Consider the following 14,082-nt stretch of genomic DNA (forward strand, 5'->3'; position numbering starts at 1 on the left):
TACTAGACATAGAAACAGTGCTTTGGTACAGCTTATTCCTTAGATTGGTTTATATCGAGTAGTAATGCAAACGGAGAAACAGTTAATTTATGGCAAATGCAAATCGAAAACAAGCCGTACTTTGACCGATAATGGTTTTCTTGTATACATTGTTACATGGTTGGAGAGTTGTCTCATTGACACTCATACCACAACTTCTTTTTTTAAGTGATTAAGTTTGTCATTTGCTCAAATCAATTAATCCACTTCATGATAAATCACAAATTAATGATTTAAATTTATAAATAAATAATAAAAACAAAACAAGAATGTGTCACGGATCCGCGCTGTCATTTTTTATGTTCAGTGAACCGTAAAAATAGGGTAAAATATCTAATTTGGCATTAAAATTTAAAAGAAAATATCATAGTGAACATGTTTACTAAGTTGCAAGTTGATTGGACTTCAACTTGATCAAATAATACTTCGACCAAAAACTTAAATCTTAAGCGGGACAGACAGACGGACGAACGAACGAGCGGAAGACACTCGTGGAAGAGGAAGAGGGAAACACATCAAATAAAAGAGGAAACAACGGAACAACAAAAACACTGAAGTGCAACACAAACCAACGCAAACACACATATAAACGGACAATTTAATACAAAGTTCTATCTTCCTGAATTGGAAATCACAAGATAAATAGTGACTTGATTTTAATCTCGTTTTTGGAAACTGACGACTGACGATAACCATTTGGAGTTTGAGGTTTTGACTTTGTATTTTTTACGAAAAAAATATTACGGTAAAACTATTTTTAGATGTTTTAATGAACACAATAATGCACACAATGTGCAAGCTAATCAATATTCTGGATATTATAATGTCCTCATGATTTTTGTTGAAGTCAATAAAGAGGTATTTGAATAATGATTAATTTGTTTTGTGTGTCGAAAAATGCTGCATTTGGATTGTATTCCTTAAGTTCTGACTGAAATCTAATATCGTGGTTATATATAAAGAATGAGTCATATATTTTGTTAAATAATTTGCTACTTTTAACATTCTAAAGATAATACAGATATTTGTATATTTTATTCATCGTTGAGGAAACTAGATCAACAGGTTCCCTTTTCTTCATGATCACATATTCAATAGTTTAAACGGCGGTCGTAAAATTCGACACTTAAGTGTAGCCAATATTCGTTTTCAATAATATAATTTAATAGTTTTCACACACAAAATATTTGCCCTTCAAGCTGACATTTTCTGCAACACAAACAGAATCAAATGTTGCAAGTGGGCTTTTGTTAGCGTTATTAGATTTCCTAAGCGTTTCCATATCTTGACAAGATGCGTTATTAAAATGTTTACAAAACATTTGACTTTCGATACTTGGTCTTGTTCTGTTACTTGAGCAACTTTTATGACGACACAAATAATGCAAACGTCCATCAGAGTGCGCATGAGAACCACTTTCGGAAGACGATCCATTCGATGCCTTCAATAGTGAATCTTTGGTTGATGGCTGAATGTTTGGAAGAAGTCTTTGTTGAGATGCTGTACGGTTTTTAGGTCCGTACACGGTATTCATTCTAACTTGTTTCTGTGGAAACATATATCTCATCCCACTAGGCGTACTGGTAGCTGGATCGTTTTTACTTTTAAATATAGCTTTTAGTTTATAAAATGTAGGAAACTTATCAAGATCTATACAGCATCTACAAAACGTTCTTTTGAAAGCATATCTGAACTTTCGTGATAACAGGTTGTATAATATTGGATTTACTGTTGAGCTAACAAAATATAAAACTCCTGAAAAAAAATGATAATATTATAGCATTAAAAGTATAAATATAATATGCCACAAAAGTTCACAGTTAAATGGAAAACGTTATACAAGAACATATATGTGTTTGCACGAGTATTGTAAGAGTCTTAAAATTTTCTTCCTATAAGATTAAATGCCAAACAATTACATTCATCAATCGATTATGGAACTGTAAATTGGTTGAATATACCTTTCCATCAATAATATATATCTATGATGATCAAATATTTACTGATCTACAGATTTGTTATCTCGGATAAAAATACCATTCTATAAGTGTCTTAAAAAAAAAGCTTACGCCTGTAGGGAACATTAAATCAGCAAATCAATTTGATATTTGGTCCTCAATGCCCTTAAGCGTTAACGTTGCACTTTCGGAAATAAGTTTTTTTTTTTTAAACCTGAAATATATATAATAGGCACATAGTTTTAAAAACATGGATATATATATTAATTTAAAGATCTAAATAGCTGGCGATAAAACATGAAACTTTTAAATAAATAACAAGCATGCTTGTCAAGTGAAGAAAATATATACATTGTATGTGTTTGTTATTTAAGAATATTTCAATGACCGTCAGTATATTGTCAAAAGTAAATTAAGTGTATCATCTGATTATGGAGGCAAAGGCAAAAAAGACAATCTCATTTATAAGGTAAGCAACAGAGAGCCTCTCTCCTTAGAAACCAATTATCTTTTGAGTTTGTACGTGTTTGTAGGAGAAGACGGGTTCTGACCATCTTGATTCTTGTTTGCAGATGTTCCTCATTCCTAATTGTGTAAGCCAACTTTGCGAGCTCATGCCTCGATTCTTTCATGACTGGGGGTAAATCATCAACAATGCGCATATGTTTGTTTGACAAATTATAACCTTTAGATAGGACGTACTGTTTGTCTCCATGATGGATAAAGCGGACTATTATAGGAGATGGCCTTTTAATCTGGTCTGAGGTTTGCCTAGATGGAATACGATGAACGTTGGCAATAGGGAAGCTATCAGCCTTTCTTTATCTATTTTTAGATCTTGTGTGAGAAATGTATTAAGAACTGCAAATATATCTTCATGATCACTTTCTGGCACTCCATAAAGAAGGGCGTTATATTTTCTCTCATGTTTTTCTAATAAAACCTGTTGTTCATGCAGAATATATTTTTTTTTCTAGACTTGTTCTAAATATGTTTAACTTCTTATCTGCTACCCTGTTAATTTCTAGTTCAATGTGACCAACACCTTTTTCTAGCTCCAGATGGTCCTCCCGTAACTTTTGAACCTCAAGTTTTGTGTTTTTAACATCAGTTTTAACCTCATCTACCTCAGATTTTATTTCTGTAACTATGCGTGTAAAGCGGTCCTCTACTATATTGTCTAGCTTGTTGGATAATATTCCTACTTTTCCGTCTATACCAATAATAAGCTGCTTAAGTTCAGAAATAGACTCAACGGTAGCCATAGTCATAAAAATAAAGTAGTTTTCAGTTAATTAGGTGATGACCGATAGGAGTCTCGTACCTTGTTACTTGTAAAACAGTTCAAAAATCCCCTCTCAATAACATCTCATGCACAAATTTTGAATTAAATCATCTTCTTGACATTACGTGTGCATAAACTGTACAAAGTTTTGTTGTAAACTACATGTAACTGGGTGAATCTATACTTTTTTACTCGTCAATTTTTTCCATGGGCAGCGCCATTACGGGGGCGCTCGACTATCGACTTTCGAAATATGTTGATCTGAGTGACCCTCATGAGTCTTTTATACACGAAACGCGCGTGTGACGTATCAATTTATAAGGCTGACACCTTTGATATATAATTGAACTTGATTGTTTCTAAATAGTGAAATACATTATTTTAAAATATTATTAGCTTGACATTTAAACGACAACCCGTTTATTTGCTGGAGACTGTAGGTTACCTATTAGATGGTTCTAGTTCGTTGTCTCAATGACCTACACACACATATTTTATTCATGTACAAAGCCATAAGCGACCAAAGACAAACGATAGCGATTAAATTTCTTTCATCACCAAAGGATATTTAATTGATTCAACTGTATTTTAATCGTTATATTAGCAATTCGTTCATTGAAGATGACATTATACAAAAAGATTCATATTTTTTTTCAATTACTAAATTCTTTGAACTTTCCACACGATCTTTTTGTCCTTTGCTGTATATAACACGACTTTTTTTAATTACAACGCGAAATGGTTTGATTCATAAAAATAAAATATGTTTTCATGCTCGCTTTCAGTATCTGTAGGTTCCTTGTTATCTATTTTCTGTCTACAGCAATATAGACAATATTGATTTTTTATGTTCAAGTTCGAACTGTATTGCCCTTCTTGCACTAGACGGAAAACATAAGTAGAATGAAACTAAAAAGTTTGTGAAATTACACATGTCAACGCGACTGACTATGGTAAGAAAACTCGGGGTTTTTTGTTTAATTTAATTTGTGTAAAGTAAACAACAACGAGACGACATATTGACAACATCAGTTTATCAAAATATTCATCTATTATAAAACATATTCGAAGAGATTGATAGTTAGGCCAAATAAAAAAATATATGTGTGGTTCCAGTTACATACTTTTGAAAAATAAGGTCGGTAGGTCGGCAAATTTTATTATTTTTTTTCTAAATTTTATTGAGGATTGTCAAAATCTAGAAAAAAAATGTGTTTACCGAAATTGTTTCCAGTATTACAAACATCAATGCCGGAAGTCGGTCATTTCAAAAGTGTTTGGTTGCAAAGTATAGACAGTCATTTACGTTTTTCATTAATTTTGGTGCATTTTGACAACAAATTATTATGAATTCTTGCATTTAGCCAATAACAGATACTTCTTATGGAAATTCAAATGACAGAGATCTACGAATTTTATATCTTTATTATTCACAATCCCCAAAATTAGGTCGTTCGAAATTCATTTCTCGGAAATGAAAAAAAAAGTTCTAGGGTGGGGGGTTAAACTAGGGTCGGTCGGGTTACTGGAACCACACATATATTTTTATTTGACCTTAGACAAATGACGTTGAGATCTGCCATTGCGTAAATATCGCATTGGGACACCATCACATCTATAAATATTTTACAGTTTCTTGTGACGATCAATCCCTTCCCTTTTAATCATAAAGACGATTAAAAAACATCAAAGACATTAATGTGAGTTCCGAGTGATGTGTGTTCCTCTTAAATTTGAAAATGACTGTACCAAGTCAAGAATATGACAGTTCATGTCCATTCGTTTTTGATGCGTTTTGTTATTTGATTTTGCCATGTGATTATGGACTTTCCGAATTGATTTTCAACTAAGTTCAGTATTTTAGTGATTTTAACTTTTCCTTATATTTAGCATACTTTACCTGATATGTAAAATAGATGACTGTGAAACTCCATTGTTTCAGGGGTCCAATGTTTAGTATATAACGTCATAAGTCGCTGAGCATGGAATGGTGCCCAACAAAGAAAGAAAGCGGCAACTACTGCAACTAGAAAATCCAAAGAAGAATACATTAATTGTTTTTTAAAATTTAAAAAAAAGTAGTAACTTATAGTAACATGCTTAATTATAGAGCAGCTGATAAATTGTGTTCCAAGGGAAATGATAATGTCGAAAAATTTACATAAAAAAAACCCGAACAAATCAATAGCACTTTCTTCCATCAAAAATACATAAACAATATAGAGAATATATTGGTAAGATTGCCGCTGAGTCAACTCTCATCAAGAGTTCAAATGATGAAAATAATTATAGGTAAACGTACGGTCTACAGCAATGGAAAAAAATAACCATACCGTAGACAGATATAAAAGCCCCTGACTTGACAAATGTGATCCAATTCAGACGAGAAAACTAACCGCTTAATTTTAAGACAATAAAACTTACGAAAAACAAATCAAACAGACACAAACCAACGACAACCACTTAATTATAGGCCACTGGATTGAGATTGGCACATAATATATGTATCGGGGAAAAAACATGTTTATTACTGCTCAAATCTCCCTCAACCTAGGAGATTGTGTAACAGCACCACATAAAAAAAGCTGTTAAAATCAGTTGCAAAGGGCTAAACTTAATCGATCGAAACAAAGCAACAATTGAAAAAAATAAATAAAAATACCCAAACCAATCGACAGAAGGCGCTGATATACTTGCAGGAGTACTTGCAGTTAATGAAAGGAAGATAAAAGCTAATTACAACTAATGCATATATCGTGTTATATCAGTATCAGTCTGAAGACATTCAAGAGATTTAGCGCAAAGACATCATAATTACAGATCTCAACTCGTACATAATATGATAAGTAGATGTAATAACCGGACAATAATGAGACTCGCCTACGAGTTTAAGTAAGAGCAGGTCAAGATGTAAATTTCAGTAAGCTGTTTCAGTATTTGATGAGACAGCTATCTTGTAGTTGTTCGCCATTCATCAATGCAAGCTTCACTTTTACAATTTACGAGAAAATGTCTATGTTTTTGATATGGAGGATTTTGTAATGCGAGTTTAAAGTATAGGATATTTCTAACCGTTATAAACTCAGTACTAAAGAGAGGGATTCTGATTAGGATATTACATCAGTACGCTTCATTATAGAAGAAGGCTATGTTAAAATTATGCAAATTGCTCATTTGAACTGTATTCCACTCTCAGCGATTAACTTTTATTGGTAATTTGATGTCTGTAACTGCTGATAAAAAGACATCGAAGATAGCAGGTTTATAATTAAGTACGACGGACTCATATTTCGTCTACAAAAGTGCGTTACTGTTGCATGCAATTGTCGTTTGTCATGCAAGTAATGATACATTATTAAATAAGATGAATGCTCGTCCGTTGTACATAATAATACAATAACTTAAATTATAAACACATTAACTTGTCAATAAAATATGAAAGCGTACTGCTGCTGTCTACTGTTACAACCGTGTTTTGTTTGGTTAAAACATATTCTGAAAGAAAAAAAAAAAGAAAATTCGTACGCTGGACTCTCCTTTCAGAATGTACATTCATTAGAAGGTGGATTTTTTTCAAGCGAGAGATGAATTGACATAAAATTGGGAAAACTGACAAACCAACTCTGCCATATCATTGAAATGGATGTTTCATATGAACTAAATAAAGGCAACAGTAGTATACCGCTGTTCAAAACTCATAAATCCATGGACAAAAAACTAAATCGGGGTAACAAACTTAAACCGAGGGAAAGAGATTCTGGGAATGTACCAAATGTATACAAAAGCAGACAAAAAGAGTTCAAAATAAGATCTTCCACAAACATTTATTATTTGAGCTATCAACTTTTCTTAACAAAGGTTAAAGTATTTATAACATAGAAAATACTTCATATCTAAATTTATGAGTTATTGCTAATCGGCGCACTGGTAATACTTTTATATCAAGGAATCGAGAATAAATATTGGTTAAGTCAAATGTATATCTCAAAAATATTATTATCGATACAAGTAGATACCTAACACGTTGGGTAAATAAATCTTCAATTAATCATCTTTGAAAATTTTTAAAATTATTATTTTGTTAAAGTTGTTTGATAAAAAACATAAGTTGCTGTTTGTTATTTACAATATAAGACGACGTTGAAGACATTGTAACTCTTCGACAATAACATTAAAAGATTATAACGTATATATCAACAAAAGATAAATATTAAAATGTAAAACATCCTTTTTTAATAATAAATAAATATTCTATGGAGCAAACATCCTGTCCCGACAAGATTGTTGACAAACAGAACCTAGATTTACACTATATATCCATTCATATTGAGGTAATATAACCACGTAATTTATCATAATCTCAACTTATGACTAGAAAACAGATAAGTTGCCCATTTAAAAACTTTTTTTTGTCACCTTGACTTCAATGTTACTTTTTTGCCCGGTTTGATACTTAATATGATAATTATCTGTCTAAAGTAGGCTAATAGGAGTGTCACTGTCATAGTGTGCTTATTTACTACCTACGAAAAGGAAAGAAATGTGTAAGTGCGGTAGGGCTAATGTCTTTTGTATTTGTCAAAATATAAGAGATATAAATTAATATTAGAATTTGAATATTTAAGAAGTCTATATCATATACATGTTAACTTTAATTTATAGTTTAAAACATTTTACAACAGTTCTTCACATTTCCATCAATACGTAATGATATTGACCCACAATTTTACTGATATCGCTTTTGTAAAATGTGTAAGTCCAACGCTAACCAAAAAAGAACTAATATGTATCCTTAAGACATAATGGTTTATATTCTGACATAATTTTGGTATGGTAAAGTTATTCATTCTTTTCAAACATCAAGTCGATATTAAATGTAGATTTTTGTTAGAACCAGTAAATAAATATGACTTTTGGAGAATTTTTGTATCAATAGGACGAAAGGCAATACTTGTGTAGTAGTGTGTCAATTCTTTCGGTTGATTCTTAAGAAGTTTTCAATTGAGACATATAATTTCAAAGGTTACATTGTGTGTCTATTTTGTGATAAACTTGGGTTTAGTTTTCTGTAATTAGTTAATATTTCAGTTTCATTATGTATATCTCTTTCATATTCATTTGTTAAAATTTACAACTTTGTACCTTTTTCACGTTCGATCTTTTATATCTAGGCGTTATGTATTCAGGTTTAGTTTTCTGTAATTAGTTAATACTTTAGTTTCTTTTTGTATATCTCTTTCATTTTCATTTGATAATATTTACTGTTTGCAATAGCATGAATTGTTCTATATAATAAGAATGTTCTTATCCCGGGCATAAAAACAATGCCGTATTTTGCGAAACCTTTTCAACTTTTGATCTTCAGTGCTGTACAACTTTTTTCTTTTTTCACTTTCGATCTTTTATATCTGGGCGTCACTGGTGAGTCTTGTGTGGACAAGGCGCGTTTTTGGCGTATTGAATTTTAAACCTGATGCTTTTTGTTATCTATTAATCATGTTTTTCTGTGTCTAATATGTTCTCCTATTTATTTGTATTGTAGTCCTGTAATATTATGTTGTCATTTCAATGTTATATTTAACTTTGCCATTAAAGTGCGAGGTTTGGCATGCCTTAAAACCAGGTTTAACCCACCACTTTTATTCCCCTTTAAAAGTGTCCTGTACCAAGTCAGGAAGATGGTCATTGTTATAATATTGTTCGTTTCTCTTTGTGTTGCATTTTAACGTTGAGTCGTTTGTGTTTTCTCTTATTTTTGAGATATTGAGATAAGACGTGGCACGGTACTTGTCTATCCCAAATTCATGTATTTGGTTTTCATGTTACATTTGTTATTCTCGTGGTGTTTCGTCTGATGATTGGTCTGTTTCTGTGTGTTTTGCGTTTCGGTGTTGTGTCGTTGTTCTCCTCTTATATTTAATGCGTTTCGCTCGGTTTTGGTTTGTTACCCCGATTTTGTTTTTTGTCCATGGATTTATGAGTTTTGAACAGCGGTATACTACTGTTGCCTTTATTTACATTCTATAGGCAATCTTCCCAGATGAATAAAAGTTTTGAAACTTTTGACGGGACATATTTTGATGCATTTTTTTTTGTACTGATATTTTGAAAAAAAAATTATTCGGTAAAGAGAAGCAATAATGTAAAAATATTATTTTAGGATATAAATATGAATCATCGTCTAAATTTAGAGATGTTTTAATTTAATATTCTATTCTTTGACCATGATAAACATCGTTCATTATTATTGATTATTAACATTCACACTATGTCACCACTTCTAACGTTCAACAAGACATGTGCTCGTTAATTACAGAATCATTTATAACAATCCATTAAAGTGGTTATACAACAAATACTAAAAGGTTCAGGTGACTTTCCAATAATTATTTTTTTCTGTACTATAACTATTAATACCGTAAATCATTATTGGGAGGTCACAAAAACTCTTAAATGTTATACAGATAGTCATTTCCATTCGTGAATTTGAATTTAGGTTTGATAATTTACAGTTCTATCTGGACACGGGGGGGGGGGGGTGTCTCAACATGGGATTTTAAAAACACCCCCCATTCATATATTGAATAATTGTGAAATCCCTACCTATACATATATTTCACAGCGAAATCATAACCCATTCATATATTTATCAGCTCAATATATATCACAATCGGTCAATTACTACCTATTGATATATTTCCTTGGTAAAATTGCACCCCATTGATATATTTGACGGATCAAAAAAGGGACCCATTCCAGCGGCACATATGTATATACCTTTATATAGGAAGAGACCCCCCCCGTGTATCTTGATTTGTTCGACTTATGGTTTTTGGTTGTTTCCTTGTCATATTCTGTCTCTCTTCTCTTTATGAAATGTAACACGTTATGTTCCGTTCCAAACTCCAAGGCAAAGAGAAAGTCCTTGATCAAACGAGAAAAATCAAAAGCTAAAACACATCAAAAGTAATGAAAACAACTGTCAAATGAATGAACAGAAATCTTGTATCACTAATGATTTTTTTCGCTATCAACTGAATACGTTTTTATATCTACATGTTTAAAAGAAACGTACATCAATGTTCAATATTTACTCAACTGACACGTAGCTGAAATTACACTTACCTAGCATTTTCAAAACAGCTTTACGCGCTCGTGTAGCTGTATTCTTTGTGCCAGCATTTATAGGTCCTTTTGTCGATCCTATTTCAGTTTTACGCAGTCGAAGTCCAATCAAAATGTACATTACTGTTATAACTGTCATTGGAAGAAAGAAAAATGCAAAAGTCGAAACTTGGAACATGACAATCATCCTTTCGTGCCATTTTATAGGAATATTGCAAACAAGTGTATCCGGAAGTGGACGATTATTCCGAGGATCTTTTAAATAGTAGAAAGTTCGAGTATGAATCGGGTATGGTAAGGCCACTAATCCGGATATGATCCATATGATGACTATGCATTTTATTGCACGAGACTGTCTTGAAACTCTCTGTCCTATGATTGGATGACAAATTGCTATATATCGTTCTATTGTAAATCCAGTTATTGTCAATACTGAGGCATATGATGTTGATTCTAAAAGGAATGACTTGAAAATACAAAATGGTTCCCCGAATCTCCATGGATACGCTTCCCAAATGTTGTATACTTCTGGTGGTAATGCTGTTAAAAGAAAGTAGTTTCATTCATAATGACTTTGATATGATGGGAGATAAAATTAGAAAAAGACGTGTTTGGTTGCTTAATCTAAATATTATATTTTTTTATATTCATACAAATTACTTCTGTTGACTTAAAACGACAGATAGAAAAATAAAGGCAATTGTAGTATACCGCTGTTCGAAAGTCTTAAATCCATTGACAGGAAACACATCCGGGTTACAAACAAAATCCGAGAGAAACACATCAAGAGGAAAATAAGGAAACAACAGAAACACTGAAGTCAACAAAAACAAATGTCATTTTCCTGAAAATATTAATTGCACTCTTGTTTTGTAGAACATCTATAAATTGAAATATAAAATCTTTAATCCTTTGTGTAGTAATCTTAACAACAACAAAAATGACAAAAAAAAGTAATCTTAACAAAAAGATAAGTAGATAGTTCTTCTCTACGTTTTGGAACAAGTCGCGTTGCTCATGTAAGATTAAAAAAACTTGATTATTCGGTAGGTCACATTTGGGAAAAAGGGGTCAGAATTGTGGTAACGACAATTCGAAAATATCCATCATGTTCTGTTAAACAGATAATAAAAAAATGTCAACCAACTCATGATAGCATATACAGTTTACGGAAAACAAATATGACAAACGAAAACCAGTGAATCCTAAGCTCCAAATAGGACAGACATATACAGAATGTGGAAGGAGTAAACCTGTTTACCATTCAAATCATAAAGACAATCATGCTTTCAATTGTCTTTCCTTTTTTGTCGAAAAATTGTTAATTCTTTGCATAAGTGATTTAAACTATGTCACAACCATTGAATAATCAATATCAAATTATTTTCAAATTTTAAATTTTTGCTTCTCAGTCAGAGTCTTTCAAACTTCCATTGCCTTATTGACACATTCATTATTTTTTGTTTGCTAAACATAACGTAGTTCGAATGACTAAACGGGGGGGGGGGGGGGGGGGGTTGAAGAGTTGTCTCATCGGAACCAATACCACATCTTTTTTTTTATCTTTTTTTTTCTCATATAAACCACCCATCGTTCATATCTTCAATTTAACGATTTGCAAAAAATACAACATGGGACCAATTCTGCCCACAAAAATTTCTCATTAAAATTTGCTACACGAAAAGAGCAGATTTTAAATCCAGTACTCTGGTAAAATTACCCAGATACTGTGCCATATGATATTTTTTGCGTAATACACATGATCTGTTCAACTCTCTAACAGTTGAAATTTTGACATTGGCTTTGAGTGAAAATGTCAACTTGATAGCTAAAACTTATGTAAAAGCAACTATAGATAAGCATCGTTTCAATCAAAGAGCAAATATTCATACCATCGACAAAAATATCTGTTCAATTTGCGTAACCCTAAAAATAACATATGTTTACAATCAAAATATTAACAGAAAAGCACTTCTAATTTTCATTAGGACCTTAATGCAATTCTTGACGTTTGCTAGTAGTCGTTTTGAAATCCAAGTGGAAAAAAATTTAAACACGTCGTTAAATTTGAAAAAAAAAAAAAATTTCAATTATAAATATTTTAAGTTTAGTTCTATAAAATCCAGTTCTTCCTGTGAGGACATCCTCTCTGTTCCCAACCAGCAAAAGAAAGGCTATGGCGATCAAGTTTGTTGACAGATCATGAATAGTTTAACAGTACTAGGGAAGAGATCTTTTAAAGGACATTTATTTCAGGGTTTCATTAAACAACACTTATTTTTCCCTTCGTTTGATTTATATTTCTTCTTCTATACACATATAAAATCAAAATGATTGATACAAGTAATTAGCGGTTGGTTTGTTAAATATTTACTTTTATTGTTGTCAGTGGTAGGTCGACCTGACACAATTAATTACTGTTTTGACATAACGTTCAATTTATCGTTGGTTTAATTCATTTAATTTCCTGTGGTAACCCATTTTATTTATATATGTACATACTGTCGTGTAATTAACGATTTTTATGTAACATAAATGTTTTTATTACAACACTGGTTGGAAATCATTCAGAATTTCAATGATAATAAAGTCAGGATTTTATCCAACGTGTGTTTTTATAGCCAAAATCTGCTAAGATGTCTCAGTGAAAGAAAAAGACTTTATATATATAAATATGTAACTATTTGTGTGGTCTAATTTTCTTTAATTTCAGATTCCCACATACTTGTTAGTAGGAGTGTGTTTGTTGTTTTAATAATAACTGTGATAAATTAGTATTCATAACAATTATACATGAATATTCATAACAATTATACATGAATATCAATAGAGAGGTGATACTTTAATGGATTGGTTGTCTTGTCATGCTACTAAACTGTGAAGATATGCAACCGCATGAACACAATTGTCAGCTTTGTGTTTAAAATGTACTTTCAATTAGTCGTACGAACGATATACAATAGGTAAGTAAATCGTAAATATCATTTTTCAAAATACACTTGGTAAATAGGATGATCAATTTCAAAAATGTTCCTTTTCCCTTCCTCAAAATATTTTTATTGAAAATGAGGGTCGGTTTAAAACAAAACTTTACGACAAAAGAGATGATTTCAGCTTTCCAATTGTGAACTTTCCATTTCTAAGTAGCAACATATTCCCGTGCTTGCATTTCATCTCATGATTGTTTTGATAGAGGGTTGCTGCCCACAAGGAAGCTATTAAACCAAGAGTTCAAAATGGTGAAGTTGAGATCATCCCTTCGTAAATTTTACGGACGCCATCACGAGTTGGTTGACCGTTATGGAATAACCGTTTGACAAATGATATCAGATATGTTCCTTACGTCGCAACTTCAATCCCCTTCCCTTTCATGAATGTGACCTACCAAAATAGACGTATGTGTTATCACTTAAGCAACACGACGGGTGCCACATGTGGAGCAGTATCTGATTACCCTTCCGGAACAGAGAGATCACCCCTAGTTTTTGGTGGGGTTCGTGTTGTTTATTCTTTAGTTTTCTATGTTGTGTCATGTGTACTATTGTTTGTCTGTTTGTCTTTTAATGTTTAGCCATGGCGTTGTCAGTTAGTTTTAGATTTATGAATTTGACTGTCCTTTTGGTATCCCTCTTCTACTACTCTTAGGAAACTGAAATCATCGTAATTTGGCAATAT

The 14,082-nt window shown here is 31.9% G+C and overlaps 1 protein-coding gene across 4 annotated transcripts in view; it reads right to left on the reverse strand.

The window, feature by feature from the left end:
* Positions 1–882: 882 nt before the first annotated feature.
* LOC134687167 (pyrokinin-1 receptor-like) overlaps positions 883–14,082 on the reverse strand; it is a 119,168-nt gene continuing 105,968 nt past the window's right edge. For 3 of the 4 annotated variants that reach the window (XM_063547215.1, XM_063547216.1, XM_063547217.1), the window contains 3 exons: positions 10,408–10,947; positions 5,183–5,308; positions 891–1,794 (listed from right to left, as the gene is read on the reverse strand). In XM_063547215.1, the coding sequence (XP_063403285.1) occupies positions 1,202–1,794; positions 5,183–5,308; positions 10,408–10,947 (1,259 nt within the window). In that variant the 3' untranslated portion in view covers positions 891–1,201. Of the gene's footprint in view, positions 1,795–5,182; positions 5,309–10,407; positions 10,948–14,082 lie in introns of all 4 variants that reach the window. The other variant, XM_063547214.1, reaches the window with a different exon arrangement.

This window comes from Mytilus trossulus, chromosome 10 (genome assembly GCF_036588685.1).
Source record: "Mytilus trossulus isolate FHL-02 chromosome 10, PNRI_Mtr1.1.1.hap1, whole genome shotgun sequence".
In the NCBI taxonomy this organism is placed as follows: Eukaryota; Metazoa; Mollusca; class Bivalvia; order Mytilida; family Mytilidae; genus Mytilus; species Mytilus trossulus.